The sequence below is a fragment of the Caloenas nicobarica genome, chromosome 38, assembly GCF_036013445.1.
Source record: "Caloenas nicobarica isolate bCalNic1 chromosome 38, bCalNic1.hap1, whole genome shotgun sequence".
NCBI lineage: Eukaryota > Metazoa > Chordata > Aves > Columbiformes > Columbidae > Caloenas > Caloenas nicobarica.
The window spans coordinates 299,751-317,802 of record NC_088282.1 but is presented as its reverse complement, the minus strand read 5'-3'; the positions used below and the strand labels follow the sequence as shown (position 1 = coordinate 317,802).

The 18,052-nt window shown below is 61.0% G+C and overlaps 1 protein-coding gene across 1 annotated transcript in view; it reads left to right on the top strand.

The window, feature by feature from the left end:
• The first annotated feature begins 37 nt into the window (after positions 1–37).
• Positions 38–18,052, top strand: part of LOC136001185 (histone-lysine N-methyltransferase SETD1A-like) — a 25,986-nt gene continuing 7,971 nt past the window's right edge. The window contains 13 exon segments of the mRNA XM_065655268.1: positions 38–197; positions 1,534–1,683; positions 3,276–3,374; positions 4,379–4,649; positions 6,258–6,355; positions 8,673–8,809; positions 9,746–9,853; positions 9,951–10,587; positions 13,100–13,813; positions 15,325–15,465; positions 16,089–16,201; positions 16,270–16,384; positions 17,519–17,654. Coding sequence (XP_065511340.1) covers positions 1,549–1,683; positions 3,276–3,374; positions 4,379–4,649; positions 6,258–6,355; positions 8,673–8,809; positions 9,746–9,853; positions 9,951–10,587; positions 13,100–13,813; positions 15,325–15,465; positions 16,089–16,201; positions 16,270–16,384; positions 17,519–17,654 — 2,704 coding nt within the window. The 5' untranslated portion in view covers positions 38–197; positions 1,534–1,548.

The following is an 18,052-nucleotide window of genomic DNA, read 5'->3' as shown; positions in this document are numbered from 1 at the left end:
ACTTGCGGCGCGATCTCGGCCGTTGGCTCCGCCCCCTCCCCCGGCCCGCCCGGGTCTGCGGCGCCGGGAATTCCGCGGAAATTCGGGGCATTTCGGTTAAAATTTGAGGGAATTCCCGACATCCCGGCGCTCCCGCACCCCGCCGCACCCACCCCCCCCGGCGCTTCCCCGGCACCCGCGGCGGCGGGAACGGGCAGGTGAGGGGGGAACGGCGGTGAGGAGGAATTGGGGGCGTGAGGAGAAACTGGGGGTGCTGAGGAGAAATGGGGGAGATGGGGGGTGAGGAGAAACTGGGGGTGCTGAGGAGAAATGGGGGAGATTGGGGGTGATGGGGAGTGTGAGGAGAAAGTTGGGGTGTGAGGAGAAATGGGGGAGATTGGGGGGTGAGGAGAAAGTTGGGGTGCTGAGGAGAAATGGGGGAGATTGGGGGTGAGGAGAAAGTTGGGGTGCTGAGGAGAAATGGGGGAGATTGGGGGGTGAGGAGAAAGTTGGGGGGTGAGGAGAAATGGGGGAGATTGGGGGTTTGAGAAGAAGGTTGGGGGGTGAGGAGAAATGGGGGGACGGGGGGCACAGGGGGTGTGAGGAGAAAGTTGGGGTGCTGAGGAGAAATGGGGGGACAGAGGGTGTGAGGAGAAATGAGGGAGATTGGGGGATGAGGAGAAATGGGGGGACAGGGGGTGTGAGGAGAAACGGGGGGTGTGAGGAGAAATGGGGGAGATTGGGGGGTGAGGAGAAAGTTGGGGTGCTGAGGAGAAATGGGGGGACAGGGGGGACAGGGGGTGTGAGGAGGAAGTTGGGGGGTGAGAAGAAATGGGGGTTTGGGGGGGATTTGGGGGACGGGGGTGTGAGGAGAAATGGGGGGACAGGGGGGGTTGGGGGGGACAGGGGTGTGGGGTGAGGAGAAATGGGGCAGATTGGGGGGGAACGGGGGGTGAAGAGAAAGTGGGGGTGCTGAGGAGAAATGGGGGGACGGGGGGGTTTGGGGTGTGAGGAGAAATGGGGGTTTGGGGGGATGGCGTGTGACCCCGTTGACCGAGTTGGGGGGTGACCCCTGGGACCCCAGGGACCCCCATGGGACCCCCATGCCCCCCCATTTTCTGCCCCCCAAATATTGATTCTCCAGCAGAGACCCTGAGTTGGGGGGTGCCCCATGGGACCCCCATGCCCCCCCATTTTCTGCCCCCCAAATATTGATTCTCCAGCAGAGACCCTGAGTTGGGGGGTGCCCCATGGGACCCCCATGACCCCCAGTGACCCCCGTGATCCCCCGTTTTCTTGTCCCACCATGGACCCCAAGTTGGGGGTGACCTGGGTGACTCCTGGGACCCCCATGCCCCCCCATTTTCTGCCCCCCAAATATTGATACTCCAGCAGAAACCCTGAGTTGGGGGGTGACCCATGGGACCCCCATGCCCCCCCACTTTCTGCCCCCCAAATATTGATACTCCAGCAGAGACCCTGAGTTGGGGGGTGCCCCATGGGACCCCCAGTGACCCCCATGACCCCCAGTGACCCCCACTTTGTGCCCCCCAGAGTCGATGCCCCACCATGGAGCCCGAGTTGGGGGGTGAGCCGCAGCGGCCCAGCGCCCCCTGGCGCAGCTACAAGCTGCTGGTGGACCCCGCGCTGCGCCGCGCCCCGCAGAAGGTTTATCGCTACGATGGCGTCCACTTCAGCGTCCCCGTGAGTGCGCGCGGGCTCGTTAACGGCCCCGCTAACGACCCCCCGGGCGCGTGTGGGGCGCCCCACAGATGTGTGGGGTGATCTGTGGGGTGTGGGGTGATGTATGGGGTGTGGGGCGCCCCAGAGATGTGTGGGGTGATCTGTGGGGTGTGGGGTGATCTATGGGATGTGGGGTGATGTATGGGGTGTGGGGCACCCCAGAGATGTGTGGGGTGATGTATGGGGTGTGGGGCGCCCCAGAGATGTGTGGGGTGATCTGTGGGGTGCGGGGCACCCCAGAGATGCGTGGGGTGATCTATGGGGTGTGGGGCGCCCCAGAGATGTGTGGGGTGATCTATGGGGTGTGGGGCACCCCAGAGATGTGTGGGGTGATCTATGGGGTGTGGGGTGATCTATGGGGTGCGGGGCGCCCCAGAGATGTGTGGGGTGATCTATGGGGTGGGGGGCGCCCCAGAGATGTGTGGGGTGATCTATGGGGTGTGGGGTGATGTATGGGGTGTGGGGCGCCCCAGAGATGTGTGGGGTGATCTATGGGGTGCGGGGCGCTCTAGAGATGTGTGGGGTGATCTATGGGGTGCGGGGTGATCTATGGGGTGCGGGGTGCTCTGGAGATGTGTGGGGTGATCTATGGGGTGTGGGGCGCCCCAGGGATGTGTGGGGTGATCTGTGGGGTGTGGGGTGCTCTGGAGATGTGTGGGGTGATCTATGGGGTGCGGGGTGCTCTAGAGATGTGTGGGGTGATCTATGGGGTGTGGGGCGCCCCGGAGATGTGTGGGGTGATCTATGGGGTGTGGGGTGCTCTGGAGATGTGTGGGGTGATCTATGGGGTGTGGGGCACCCCAGAGATGTGTGGGGTGATCTATGGGGTGTGGGGTGATCTATGGGATGTGGGGTGATCAATGGGGTGTGGGGCGCCCCAGAGATGTGTGGGGTGATCTATGGGGTGTGGGGTGCTCTGGAGATGTGTGGGGCGCTCTGGAGATGTGTGGGGTGATCTATGGGGTGCGGGGCGCTCTAGAGATGTGTGGGGTGATCTATGGGGTGTGGGGTGCTCTGGAGATGTGTGGGGTGATGTATGGGGTGTGGGGCGCTCTGGAGATGTGTGGGGTGATCTATGGGGTGTGGGGCGCCCCAGGGATGTGTGGGGTGATCTATGGGGTGTGGGGCGCCCCAGAGATGTGTGGGGTGATCTATGGGGTGGGGGGCGCTCTGGAGATGTGTGGGGTGATCTATGGGGTGTGGGGCGCTCTGGAGATGTGTGGGGTGATGTATGGGGTGTGGGGAGCTCTATGGAGTGTGGGGTGATCTATGGGGTGTGGGGTGCTCTGGCGATGTGTGGGGTGCTCTATGGGGTGTGGGGCGCCCCAGAGATGTGTGGGGTGATCTGTGGGGTGTGGGGCGCTCTGGAGATGTGTGGGGTGCCCTAGACATGCGTGGCGTGCTCTATGTAGTGCGGGGCGCTCCCGAGACGTGTGGGGCGCCCCATAGACATATGGGGCGCTCTATGGTGATTTCCGGCTGTTTTCCGGGCAGTTTTGGGGTGTTTTTCGGCTGGTTTTTGTGCGTTTTGACGCGTTTCGGTGCGTTTTCAGGACTCGGGGTTCCCCCCGGCGGGCACCGTCCAGGACCCGCGACCGCGGCGCATCTGGGCCAAGCACCGCGACCTCTCGCTGCCCGTGCCCAAGTTCAAGGTGAAACCCCAAAAAACCCCCAAAACCTCCCGTTTCCCCCCCGAAATCTCTCGTTTTCCCCCCCCAACCTTCTCTTTATTTCCCCCGATCTTTCTTATAATTTCTCTCCGAAACCTTCTCATTATTTCTCCCCGAATCTCGTCATTTCTCCCTGAAACCTTCTCATTATTTCCACCCCAAACCTTCCCATTTCCCCCCAAACCTTTTTGTTATTTTGCCCCCAAACCCCCTGATTTCCCCCCAAACCTTGTCATTCCCCCCCAAACCTCCTCATTTCCCGCCAAACCTTATTATTTGCTCCCAAATCTTTTCATTATTTCTCTCCGAATCTTTTTCCCATTTCCCCCCAAACCCCCTCGTTATCCCCCCAAACCCCCTCGTTATCCCCCCCCAAACCCCCTTGTTATCCCCCCCAAACCTCCTCGTTATCTCCCCCCAAACCCCCTCGTTATCCCCCCCCAAACCCCCTCGTTGTCCCTCCCCAAACCCCCTCGTTATCCCCCCCAAACCCCCTCGTTATCCCCCCCAAACCCCCTCGTTATCCCCCCAAACCTCCTCGTTGTCCCCCCAAACCCCCTCGTTATCTCCCCCCAAACCCCCTCGTTGTCCCCCCCAAACCCCCTCGTTGTCCCCCCCAAACCCCCTCGTTATCCCCCCCAAACCCCCTCGTTATCTCCCCCCAAACCCCCTCGTTATCCCCCCCAAACCCCCTCGTTATCCCCCCCCAAACCCCCTCGTTACCCCCCCCAAACCCCCCATTATCCCCCCAAACCCCCTCGTTGTCCCCCCCAAACCCCCTCGTTGTCCCCCCCAAACCCCCTCGTTATCTCCCCCCCAAACCCCCTCGTTGTCCCCCCCAAACCCCCTCGTTGTCCCCCCCAAACCCCCTCGTTATCCCCCCCAAACCCCCTCGTTATCCCCCCCAAACCCCTCGTTATCCCCCCAAACCCCCCATTTCCCCCCCGTTCCCCCCCGAACCCCCATAATTTCCCTTTCCCCCGCAGCTGGACGAGTTCTACGTGGGGCAGATCCCTCTGAAGGAGGTGACGTTCGCCCGGCTCAACGACAACGTGCGCGAGGCCTTTTTGGGGGAGATGTGCCGCAAATACGGGGAGGTGGAGGAGGTGGAGATCCTGCTGCACCCCCGCACCCGCAAGCACCTGGGGCTGGCGCGGGTGCTGTTCGCCAGCTCGCGCGGCGCCAAGGAGAGCGTCAAGCACCTGCACAACACCTCGGTCATGGGCAACATCATCCACGCCCAGCTCGACGTCAAAGGTACCGAAAAACACGCGTTTCGGACGCCTGGAGACCAAAAAACGGCGGTTCGATAGGTTTAGAGACCAAAAAACGGGGGTTCGATAGGTCTAGAGACCAAAAAACGGGGGTTCGATAGGTTTAGAGACCAAGAAACGGGGGTTTGATAGGTCTAGAGACGAGAAAACGGGGGTTCGATGGGTCTAGAGACCAAAAAACGGGGTTTTGAAACACTTAGAGATGAGAAAACAGAAGCTTGATAGGTTTAGAAACTAAAAACCAGGAGTTTGATAGGTCTAGAGACCAAAAAACGGGTGTTTGAAACACTTAGAGATGAAGAAACGGGAGCTTGATAGATATAGAAACTAAAAAACGGGGGTTTGATAGGTCTAGAGACCAAAAAACGGGGGTTCGATAGGTCTAGAGACCAAAAAACGGGGGTTCGATAGGTCTAAAGACCAAAAAACGGGGGTTCGATGGGTCTAGAGACCAAAAAACGGGGTTTTGAAACACTTAGAGATGAGAAAACGGGAGCTTGATAGATTTAGAGACTAAAAACCAGGAGTTTGATAGGTCTAGAGACCAAAAAACGTGGGTTTGAAACACTTAGAGATGAGAAAACAGGAGCTTGATAGATTTAGAGACCAAAAAACGGGGGTTTGATAGGTCTAGAGACCAAAAAACGGGAGTTCGGTGCATGTAGAGACTAAAAAACGAGAGTTTGGAGAGGTTAGATACCAAAAAATAAGAGTTTGACACGTCTAGGGACAAAAAAATGGGGGTTTGAAACATCTAGAGACCAAAAAATGGGACTTTAATACACTTAGAGACTGAAAAATGGGAGTTTGGAGAGGTCTGACACCAAAAAATGGGAGTTGAGAGAGTTCAGAGGCCTCCCTAAAAAATTCGGGGTGTTTTATTCCCCTTGAGTCCCCAAAAAGAGGAATTTTGTGGCATTTTGTTCTTCTGAAGTCCCAAAACCCAGGAATTTTGGGCCATTTTGTTCTTCTGAACTCCCGAAAACCAGGAATTTTGGGGCGTTTTGTTTCTCTCAAATCCCCAAAAATAGGAATTTTGGGGCGTTTTGTTTTTCTCAAGTCCCAAAAATAGGAATTTTGGGGCGTTTTGTTCTTCTCAAGTCCCAAAAAACAGGAATTTTGGGGCGTTTTGTTTTTCTCAAATCCCAAAAACCAGGAATTTTGGGGCGTTTTGTTCCTCTCAACTCCCCAAAATACGGATTTTAGGGCATTTTGTTCTTCTCGAATCCCCAAAAATAGGAATTTTGGGGCATTTTGTTCCTCTCAAATTCCCCAGAATATGAATTTTAGAGCGTTTCGTTATTCTCAACTCCCAAAAACACGAATTTTAGGGCGTTTTGTTCCTCTCAACTCCCAAAAATCGGAACTTTGGGGCGTTTTGTTTCTTCTCAACTCCCCAAAATCAGAATTTTGGGGCGTTCTGTCCAGATAAGAAAGATTTAGCGCGTCTCCCTCATTCCGATCCAGCGAAGAAAACCCGATTTGGGGCCTTCCGTTGATCCCACCCCCGCGGGGAACGAGGGGGGGGGGGGTATTTTGGGTCGGAAAAGGCGCGTTTTGGGTCTAAAAAGGCGGTTTTTGGTGTCGGCAGGGCAGCAGCGCATGAAGCTGTACGAGCTGATCGTGAGCGGGTCCTGCACCCCCCAGACCGTGCCCACGGGCGCCAAGGGCCCCGACAAGGCCGAGACGGTAAAATCGGGGCGATTCACCCCGATTCGGGCGCTCCGGGGGGGGGGCCCGGCCCAATCGGGGCGGGTTTGGGGTGTCCCCAGGTCGTTTTGTCCCAATTTTCCCCGTTTTGGGGACTCCCGGGGGGTCCTGCCCCAGTCAGGGCTGGTTTGGGGTGTCCCGAGGTGATTTGACCCCAATTTTCCCCATTTTTGGGTGTCCCGAGGTGATTTTGTCCCAATTTCCCCATTTTGGGGCGTCCTGAGGTGATTTTCTCCAGGTTTTCCCCATTTTGGGGTGTCCCGAGGTGATTTTGTCCCAATTTCCCCATTTTGGGGTGTCCTGAGGTGATTTTGTCCCAATTTCCCCATTTTGGGACGTCCTGAGGTGATTTTCTCCAGATTTTCCCCATTTTGGGGCGTCCTGAGGTGATTTTGTCCCGATTTCCCCATTTTGGGGTGTCCTGAGGTGATTTTGTCCCAATTTCCCCATTTTGGGGTGTCCTGAGGTGATTTTGACCCCAATTTCCCCATTTTGGGGTGTCCTGAGGTGATTTTGTCCCCAATTTTCCCCAATTTGGGGTGTCCTGGCGTGATTTTGACCCCAATTTTCCCCAATTTGGGGCGTCCTGAGGTGATTTTCTCCAGATTTTCCCCATTTTGGGGCGTCCTGAGGTGATTTTGACCCCAATTTCCCCATTTTGGGGCGTCCTGAGGTGATTTGACCCCAATTTTCCCCATTTTGGGGTGTCCTGAGGTGATTTTGTCCCAATTTTCCCCATTTTGGGGCGTCCTGAGGTGATTTTCTCCAGATTTTCCCCATTTTGGGGTGTCCTGAGGTGATTTTGACCCCAATTTCCCCATTTTGGGGTGTCCTGAGGTGATTTTGTCCCAATTTTCCCCATTTTGAGGCGTCCTGAGGTGATTTTGTCCCAATTTTCCCCATTTTGGGGCGTCCTGAGGTGATTTTATCCTAATTTTCCCCATTTTGAGGCGTCCTGAGGTGATTTTGTCCCAATTTTCCCCATTTTGGGGTGTCCTGAGGTGATTTTCTCCAGGTTTTCCCCATTTTGAGGCGTCCTGAGGTGATTTTGACCCCAATTTCCCCATTTTGGGGCGTCCTGAGGTGATTTTGTCCCGATTTCCCCATTTTGGGGTGTCCTGGGGTGATTTGACCCCAATTTCCCCATTTTGGGGTGTCCTGAGGTGATTTTCTCCAGATTTTCCCCATTTTGAGGCGTCCTGAGGTGATTTTGACCCCAATTTCCCCATTTTGGGGTGTCCTGGGGTGATTTGACCCCAATTTCCCCATTTTGGGGTGTCCTGAGGTGATTTTCTCCAGATTTTCCCCATTTTGGGGTGTCCCGAGGTGATTTTGACCCCAATTTCCCCATTTTGGGGCGTCCTGAGGTGATTTTGTCCCAATTTCCCCAATTTGGGGCGTCCTGAGGTGATTTTCTCCAGATTTTCCCCATTTTGGGGCGTCCTGAGGTGATTTTATCCCAATTTTCCCCATTTTGGGGTGTCCTGAGGTGATTTTCTCCAGATTTTCCCCATTTTGAGGCGTCCTGAGGTGATTTTGACCCCAATTTCCCCATTTTGGGGCGTCCTGAGGTGATTTGACCCCAATTTTCCCCATTTTTGGGTGTCCTGAGGTGATTTTGTCCCAATTTTCCCCATTTTTGGGGTGTCCTGAGGTGATTTTGTCCCAATTTCCCCATTTTGGGGTGTCCTGGGGTGATTTTGCCCCAATTTCCCCATTTTTGGGTGTCCTGAGGTGATGTTGTCCCAATTTTCCCCATTTTTGGGTGTCCCGAGGTGATTTTGTCCCTATTTCCCCATTTTGGGGCGTCCTGAGGTGATTTTCTCCAGATTTTCCCCATTTTGAGGCGTCCTGAGGTGATTTTGTCCCAATTTTCCCCATTTTGGGGTGTCCTGAGGTGATTTTGTCCCAATTTTCCCCATTTTGGGGTGTCCTGAGGTGATTTTATCCCAATTTTCCCCATTTTGGGGTGTCCTGGGGTGATTTTACCCCAATTTCCCCCATTTTGGGGCGTCCTGAGCCCCCGTTCCCCCCTCGGTGCCATTTTTTGCCCCCCCGAACCAATTTCACCCCAAATCGACCCATTTTGGCCCTTTAATGGCTGTACCGTAATTACCCGATTACGCCCGCAGTTGACCCCCTTTTTTTAATGGCTGTACCGTAATTACTCGATTACGCCCGCAGTTGACCCCCCTTTTTAATGGCTGTACCGTAATTACCCGATTACGCCCGCAGTTGACCCCCCCGCCCGCCGCCCTTTAATGGCTTTACCGTAATTACCCGATTACGCCCGCAGGCCGAGCCGCGCCGCCGCGCCCCCCCCGAGGCTTTCGCGCCCCCCCCGGGCAACGGGACCCCCGAGACCCCCCCGGGCACGGGGGGGGGCACCTACAGCCCCTTCCCCTCCCCGTACGGGACCCCCTACCCCCCCAGGTGAGCCGCCACCCCCCCTCGGTAATTATTTCCATTTACCCCCTAATTAACTAATTACCCCCCGCCCCATTTATCCCCCCCCCCCATCCTCATTTCTCACCCCGGGGGGGGTCTTAATTAATTAATCCCCCCCCATCCCTATTTATCACCCGAGCGGGGGGTGGTAATTCATTAATTCATTAATTACCCGCCTGCCAGTTGTGACCCCCCACCCCAATCCCCGTTTACCACCCTGTGTGTTAATTACTTAATTAGCACTCCCCCCAATTTGTTCTTTCTTTGCTCCTCATCCATCACCCCGGGAGGTGTTAATTATTTAATTACCCCCCCCCCCATCTCCACTTATCACCCCTGGGGGGTGTTAATTAATTACCCTCCCATCCCCATCTATTGCCCTATGGGTGTTAATTAATTAATCACCCCCCCATCGCCATCTATTGCCCTATGGGTGTTAATTAATTAATTACCCCCGCCATCCCCATCTATTGCCCTATGGGTGTTAATTAATTAATTACCCCCGCCATCCCCATCTATTACCCTATGGGTGTTAATTAACTAATTACCCCCCCCATCCCCATCTATTGCCCTATGGGTGTTAATTAATTAATCACCCCCCATCTCCACTTATCACCCTGGTGGGGGGGTGTTAATTAATTAATCATCTCCTTATCCCAGCTCATCACCCCCGGGGCGTGTTAATTACTTAATTACCCCCTCATCCCCACTTATCACCCGGGGGGGTGTTAATTAATTACTCCCCCCCCATCCCCACTTATCACCCGGGGGGGTGTTAATTAATTACTCCCCCCCATCCCCACTTATCACCCCGGGGGGGTGTTAATTAATTACTCCCCCCCATCCCCACCTACCACCCCGGGGGGGGGGCATTAATTAAGCCCCCCCCCCCGCTAATTAACGCGTTTAATTGCTCCCCAGGCTGCCGTTCGGCCCCCGCCGGCCCGAGGGGGGGTTCCCGCCGCCCCCCCCGCCGCCGCCCGCCCCCCCCCGCCGCCCCCCCCCCTCCCCCTCCCCCTCCCCCTTCCTGCCCTTCCCCCCCGCCCCTCCCCCCCCCGCCGGCCGCTTCCCCCCCCCTCCCCCCCCCTCCCCCTCCCCCTCCCCGCGCCGCCGCCCCCCCCGCGAGGACGAGCCCCCCCGCCCCCCCCCCCTCCCCCTCCCCCCCCCCCTCCTCCTCCTCCTCCTCCTCCTCCCCGCCCCCCCCCCCCCAGTTCCCGGGCGGGGGGGGCGGGGGCGCCGACCCCTATTTCTCCGCCTTCCCCTCCCCCGCTCCCCCCCTCCCCCCGCCTCCCCCCCCCCCGAAAAGCCCGGAGCCGCCCCCCCCCGCGCCGCCCCCCCCCGCGCTCCCGCTGCCCCCCCCGCGGGGAGGGGGCTCCCCCGCCCCCCCCGAGCTGACCCCCGAGTCGGTGCCGTTCGCCCCCCACCCCAGCCTGGACTCGCGCATCGAGGCGCTGCTGCGGGGGGGGGCCGGCACGCGCCCCTTCTCCTTCCTGCCCCCCCCGGATGACGATGACGACGGCGGCGACGACGAGACCCCCCCGGATCGGGCCGACCCCCCCCCCCCGCCCCCCCCCAGACCCCCGTCCCCCGCCACCCCCCCTGCCAAGCACGGCGAGGCCCCCCCCGCCGCCCCCACCCCCCCCCCGCCGGGCGCGGGGGCGCGGGACGGGGGGGACGGGGCCGCGGGGGGGGGCGCAGCTGCTCCCCCCGGCGGGGGCGCCGAGGGACCCCCCCAGTCGCCAAAGGCCAACGGGCAGGACGGGGTAAGGGGGGGGTCCCGGGGGGTTGGGGGGGGGGGCAGTTTGGGGGGTCCCGGGGGGGGGTTAGGGGGGTTCTGGGGGATGGGGGGACAGTTTTAGGGCGGTCCAGGGGATTTGGGTCCCCGGGATTTGGGGTCCAGGGCATTTGGGGTCCCAGGATTTGGGGTCCCCGGGATTTGGGGTCCCTGGGATTTGAGGTCCCGGGATTTGGGTTCCTGGGGATTTGGGGTCTGGGGGATTTGGGGTCCAGGGCATTTGGGGTCCCTGCGATTTGAGGTCCCAGGATTTGGGGTCCCAGAATTTGGGATCCCCGGGATTTGGGGTTCCTGGGATTTGGGGTCTGGGGGATTTGGGGTCTGGGGGATTTGGGGTCTGGGGGATTTGGGTTCCTGGGGATTTGGGGTCCCCAGGATTTGGGGTCTGGGGGATTTGGGGTCCCAGGATTTCGGGTCCCTGCAATTTGAGGTCCCAGGATTTGGGATCCCCAGGATTTGGGGTCCCAGGATTTGGGTCCCTTGGATTTGGGGTCCAGGGCATTTGGGGTCCCCGTGATTTGAGGTCCCAGGATTTGGGATCCCTGTGATTTGGGGTCTGGGGGATTTGGGGTCTGGGGGATTTGGGGTCCAGGGCATTTGGGGTCCCCGTGATTTGGGGTCCCAGAATTTGGGGTCCCTGTGATTTGGGGTCTGGGGGATTTCGGGTCCAGGGCATTTTGGGTCCCTGCGATTTGAGGTCCCAGGATTTGGGGTCTGGGGGATTTGGGGTCTGGGGGATTTGGGTTCCTGGGGATTTGGGGTCCCCGGGATTTGGGTTCCTGGGGATTTGGGGTCCCCAGGATTTGGGGTCTGGGGGATTTGGGGTCCCAGGATTTCGGGTCCCTGCAATTTGAGGTCCCAGGATTTGGGATCCCCAGAATTTGGGATCCCCGGGATTTGGGGTCCCAGGATTTGGGTGCCTTGGATTTGGGGTCCTGGGGATTTGGGGTCCCAGGATTTGGGATCCCTGGGATTTGGGCTTTGGGGGATTTGGGCTTTGGGGGATTTGGGGTCCCTGGGGATTTGGGGTCCCTGGGATTTCGGGTCTGGGGGATTTGGGGTCCCCAGAATTTGGGATCCCCAGGATTTGGGTCCCTGGGATTTGGGGTCTGGGGGATTTGGGGTCCCAGGATTTGGGGTCCAGGGCATTTGGGGTCCCCACAATTTGGGGTCCCAGAATTTCGGATCCCCGGGATTTGGGGTCCCTGGGATTTGAGGTCCCGGGATTTGGGTTCCTGGGGATTTGGGGTCTGGGGGATTTGGGGTCTGGGGGATTTGGGGTCCAGGGCATTTGGGGTCCCTGCAATTTGGGGTCTGGGGGATTTGGGGTCTGGGGGATTTGGGTTCCTGGGGATTTGGGATCCCCGTGATTTGGGGTCCCAGAATTTGGGGTCCCAGGATTTCGGGTCCCTGCAATTTGAGGTCCCAGGATTTGGGATCCCCAGAATTTGGGATCCCCAGGATTTGGGGTCCCAGGATTTGGGTCCCTTGGATTTGGGGTCCCTGGGGATTTGGGGTCCCCGTGATTTGAGGTCCCAGGATTTGGGATCCCTGTGATTTGGGGTCTGGGGGATTTGGGGTCTGGGGGATTTGGGGTCCAGGGCATTTGGGGTCCCCGTGATTTGGGGTCCCAGAATTTGGGGTCCCTGTGATTTGGGGTCTGGGGGATTTCGGGTCCAGGGCATTTTGGGTCCCTGCTATTTGAGGTCCCAGGATTTGGGGTCTGGGGGATTTGGGTTCCTGGGGATTTGGGGTCCCCGGGATTTGGGTTCCTGGGGATTTGGGGTCCCCAGGATTTGGGGTCTGGGGGATTTGGGGTCCCAGGATTTCGGGTCCCTGCAACTTGAGGTCCCAGAATTTGGGATCCCCAGGATTTGGGGTCCCAGGATTTGGGTCCCTTGGATTTGGGGTCCAGGGCATTTGGGGTCCCAGGATTTGGGGTCCCTGGGATTTGGGGTCTGGGGGATTTGGGGTCCAGGGCATTTGGGGTCCCCGTGATTTGAGGTCCCGGGATTTGGGTTCCTGGGGATTTGGGGTCTGGGGGATTTCGGGTCCAGGGCATTTGGGGTCCCCGTGATTTGGGGTCCCAGAATTTGGGATCCCTGTGATTTGGGGTCTGGGGGATTTGGGGTCTGGGGGATTTGGGGTCCCCGTGATTTGGGGTCCCAGAATTTGGGATCCCCGTGATTTGGGGTCTGGGGGATTTGGGGTCCTGGGATTTGGGGTCCCAGAATTTGGGATCCCCGTGATTTGGGGTCTGGGGGATTTGGGGTCCCAGAATTTGGGATCCCCGTGATTTGGGGTCTGGGGGATTTGGGGTCCTGGGATTTGGGGTCCCAGAATTTGGGATCCCCGTGATTTGGGGTCTGGGGGATTTGGGGTCCCGGGATTTGGGGTCTGGGGGATTTGGGGTCCCGGGGGGGGTCCCCGGCCTTTGGGGTGTCTCCCCCCCCCCCCCATTCCGTGTGTCCCCCCCCCAGGTGTCATCGGGGGAGGACATGGAGATCTCGGAGGACGACGGGGACCCCCCCCCCCCGCCCCCCTCCCCCTTCGCGCGCCCCCCCGAGCCGCCCCCTCCCCCCTCCTACCCGCCCCCCCCGCCGCAGCCCCTCATGGCGGTGCCGCTGCCCCCCCCCCGCCCCCCGCCCCCCCCCCCGGACTTCGGCCCTGGGGGGGGCGGGGGGGGGGTCACCGCCACCCCCAGCCTCTACGAGCTTTTGGGGCGCCTGGGGGGGGCCGGCGGGCGCTGGGGGGGGGTCCCGGCCTCCTTCCAGCTGCAGACGCAGCTGTTGAGCCGCTTGCGGGCGGGGGGGGGCAAAGGCAGTTTCGGGGGGGCGGCGGGGGGGTCGCCCTTCCCCCCCCCACACGCCCACCCCCCCCCCCATTTCCCCCTCCCCCCCGCGCACCAGTACCCCTTCCCCCCCCACTTCCCCCCCGGGGAGGAGCGACCCCCCGGCACCGACCCCCTCCCCCCGCCGCCCCCGCCGCCCCCGCCCCCCCCCGAGCCCCCCGGCGTTTTGGGGGGGGGGCGCCCCCGTTTTTGGCCGGGGGGGGGCCCGGTGGAGGGGGTGCTGGCGGCGCTGGTGCAGGAGATGAAGCTGACGATGCAGCGCGACCTCAACCGGAAAATGGTGGAAAACGTGGCGTTTCGGGCTTTCGACGCCTGGTGGGAGCGCAAGGAGGAGCAGGTCAAGGTGCGGACCCCCCCCCGGGACAGACGGACCCACCCCCGGGACAGACGGACCCCCCCGGGACCCCCGCCCCAAACACACAGGCCCCCTGGGACAGACCCCCACCCGGGACAGACAGACCCCCACCCAGGACAGACAGACCCGCCTCGGGACAGACAGACCCCCCTGGGACAGATAGACCCCCACCCGGGTCAGACCCCGCCCTGGGACAGACAGACCCCCCCTGGGACAGACAGACCCCCCTGGGACCCCCCCAAACAGACAGACCCACCCCCAGGACAGACAGACCCCCACCTGGGACAGACAGACACTGCCGGGGACACACAGACCCCCCCCTGGGGCAGACAGACCCCCCCCTGGGACAGACAGACCCACCCCAGGACAGACAGACCCCCCTGGGACCCCCCCCAAACACACAGGCCCCCTGGGACAGACCCCCACCCGGGACAGACAGACCCCCCTGGGACCCCCCCAAACAGACAGACCCCCCCCCAGGACAGACAGCCCCCCCCCGGGACAGACAGACCCACCCCGGGACAGACAGACCCCCCCGGGACCCCCGCCCCAAACACACAGGCCCCCTGGGACAGACCCCCACCCGGGACAGACAGACCCCCCCTGGGACAGACAGACCCCCCTGGGACCCCCCCAAACAGACAGACCCCCCCCCAGGACAGACAGACCCACCCCAGGACAGACAGACCCCCCTGGGACCCCCCCCAAACACACAGGCCCCCTGGGACAGACAGACCCCCCCCCAAACAGACAGACCCGAGGACAGACCCCCCCCATTCTTCCCCACATTTCCCCCATTTCTCCCCCCCCCCAACGTCATGGTGACCCCACTTTGGGGCCCCCCCACTTTGGGGCCCCCCCAGCCATTCCATTCCCCCACATTTCTCCCCATTTCTCCCCATATTTCCCCCATTTCTCCCCATTTCCCCCCCCATGTTGGGGTGACCCCCAATATCGGGGTCCCCCCACTTTCGGGGTCCCCCATTTCCCCCCCATTCCCCCCATTCCCTTCATTTCTCCCCATTTCTCCCCATATTTCCCCCATTTCTCCCCATTTCCCCCCCCATGTCAGGGTGACCTCCAATATCGGGGTCCCCCCACTTTTGGGGTCCCCCCCATTTCTCCCCCATTTCTCCCCATTTCCCCCATTTCTCCTCCCCCAACATTGGGGTGACCCCACTTTCGGGGTCCCCCCACTTTCGGGGTCCCCCCAGCCATTCCGTTCCCCCCATTCCCCCCCCATTTCTCCCCCATTCCTCCCCCCCCTTCCCCCCATTTCTCCCCATTTCCCCCCATTTCTCCTCCCCCAACATTGGGGTCCCCCCACTTTTGGGGTTCCCCCACTTTGGGGCCCCCCCCATTCCCCTCATTCCCCCCATTTCCCCCCCCATTCCTCCCCCCATTCCCCCCATTTCTCCCCATATTTCCCCCATTTCTCCCCCCCCCCAACATATGGTGACCCCATTTTCGGGGTCCCCCCACTTTTGGGGCTCCCCCAGCCGTTCCAGGCCGCGCGCCCGCGGGACGAGGACAAGGAGCGGTCGCGGCCCAAGGAGCCCCCGGCGCTGCTGTCGCTGGTCGAGTGGGCGCGGGGGGGCGGCGCGGGGCTGCGGGGGGCGCTGCGCCTGCCCTCCTTCAAGGTACCCCAAAAAACGGGACCCCCCCCCTTCAAGGGGACCCCAAACTTGAGGGGGTTTGGGGGTTCTGGGCGTCTCCTTTGTCGAGATAGCCCAAAAATGGGGGGAGGGATTTGGGGGGAGTTTGGGGGTGAAATGGGGTCCTGGTCCCCCCTCCTTCAAGGTACCCCAAAAACGGGACCTGCCCTTCAAGGGGTCCCCAAAAACGGGACCCCCCCCTTTAAGGGGACCCCAAACTTGAGGGGGTTTGGGGAGGTTTTGGGGTTCTGGGTGTCTCCTTTGTCGAGATAGCCCAAAAATAGGGGGGAGGGATTTGGGGGGGAAATGGGGTCCTGGTCCCCCCTCCTTCAAGGTACCCCAAAAACCGGACCCCCCCTTCAAGGGGACCCCAAAAACCGGACCCCCCCTTCAAGGGGACCCCAAACTTGAGGGGGTTTGGGGGGGTTTTGGGGTTCTGGGCGTCTCTTTTGTCAAGATATCCCCAAAATGGGGGAGGCTGGTGGGGGGATTTGGGGTGTTGGGGCCCCCCCTTTCAAGCTACCCCCAAATTTGGGGGGTTGGGTTTCTGGGGGCGGTTGAATCCCCCGACCCCCCCCAATTTTCTTCTTCCCCCCCCCCCCCAAAAGGTGAAGCGGAAAGAACCACTGGAGCTGGGGGAGGGCGGGGAGGAGAAACGCCCCCGCCCGCCCACCCCCCCCGAGGAGGACGAGGACGGTGAGTGAACCCCAAAACCCCCCCCGTGTCCCCCCGTGTGCCCCCCACCCCGCTGACCCCCCGTTTTGTGTGTGTGTGTGTCCCCAAAAACAGAGAAAGAGCCGCCCCCCGGCGCCCCCCCCGCCCCGACGCCCCCGGGAAACGGCGCAAACTCTTCTGCCTGGACAGCGAGGGGGAGGAGGCGTCCGAGGAGTCATCATCGGGGAAGGTGGGAGCTTGGGGACCCCCCCGGGACTCCCCCAAACCCCTCAGAACCTCCCGGGACCCCCCCAGGTCTCCTGGGACCCCCCCAAGCTGAGACCCTCACCAAGGGGATGGGTAGACCTGGCTCCCCACTGGTATTGGCAGGGTAGACCTGGTGTTGGCGCCATCCAAGGAGAGATTTTGGGGACCCTCTGGGACCCCCCGGGACCCCCCCAGATCTCCTGGGACCCCCCCACAGCCTTGAGACCAAGGGGATGGGTAGACCTGGCTCCCCACTGGCATTGGTGGGGTAGACCTGGTGTCGCTGCCGTCCAAGGAAAGATTTTGGGGATCCCCCGGGACCCCACAAACCCTCTGAGACCTCCCCAGACCTCCTGGGAGCCCCCCAAACCCTCTGGGACCCTCTGGGACCCCCCCAGATCTCCTGGGACCCCCCCCAGCCCTCTGAGACCCTCACCAAGGGGATGGGTAGACCTGGCTCCCCACTGGCATTGGCGGGGTAGACCTGGTGTTGGCGCCATCCAAGGAGAGATTTTGGGGACCCCCTGGGACCCCCAAGACCCTCTGGGACCCCCCAGACCCTCTGGGACCCCCCGGGACCCCCCCAGTTCTCCTGGGACCCCCCCAGCCCTCTGAGACCAAGGGGTTGGGTAGACCTGGCTCCCCACTGGCATTGGTGGGGTAGACCTGGTGTTGGCGCCATCCAAGGAGAGATTTTGGGGACCCTCTGGGACCCCCAAGACCCTCTGGGACCCCCCGGGACCCCCCCAGATCTCCTGGGACCCCCCCACAGCCTTGAGACCAAGGGGATGGGTAGACCTGGCTCCCCACTGGCATTGGTGGGGTAGACCTGGTGTTGGCGCCATCCAAGGAGAGATTTTGGGGACCCTCTGGGACCCCCAAGACCCTCTGAGACCCCCCAGACCCTCTGGGACCCCCCGGGACCCCTCCAGATCCCCCAGGACCCCCCCCAGACCCTTTGGACTCCCCCAAACCCCGAGGCAGTCCCATGGGAGGCATCAGGTAGACCTGACCTCCCTGCAGTGCCCAGGGTAGAACTTGGGGACCTCCCCAAATCCCTGGGACCCCCCCAGGGCCCCCCTTATCTAATTGTCCCCGTCGTGTCCCCCCCCGCAAGGAGGACGAGGAGGAGGATGATGAGGCCGAAGAGGAGGAGGAGCCGCCGCGACGGCGCCGCCGGAGACCCAAGGAAGCCCCGGCCAGGAGGGGGACACGAGGGGACAGCGGGGACAGCGAGGACAGTCCCTCCGAGGGTGGGACATGGGGGGGACACGGGGCAGGGGGACGTGGGGACATCGTGGGGGGAAATGGGGACGTGGTGAGGGGATACGGGGGGACATGGGGACATTGTGGGGGGACGTGGGGACATTGCGGGGGGATATGGGGGGACGTGGGGACATTGTGGGGGGACATGGGAACATTGCGAGGGGATTTGGGGGGACATGGGGACATTGCGGGGACATTGTGGGGGGACATGGGGACATTGCGGGGGGATCTGGGGGGACATGGGGACATTGTGGGGGGATTTGGGGGGACGTGGGGACATTGTGGGACGATATGGGGGGCCACGGGGACATTGTGGGGGGACATGGGGACACTGTGGGGGATATGGGTGGACATGGGGACATTGTGGGGGGACATGGGGACACTG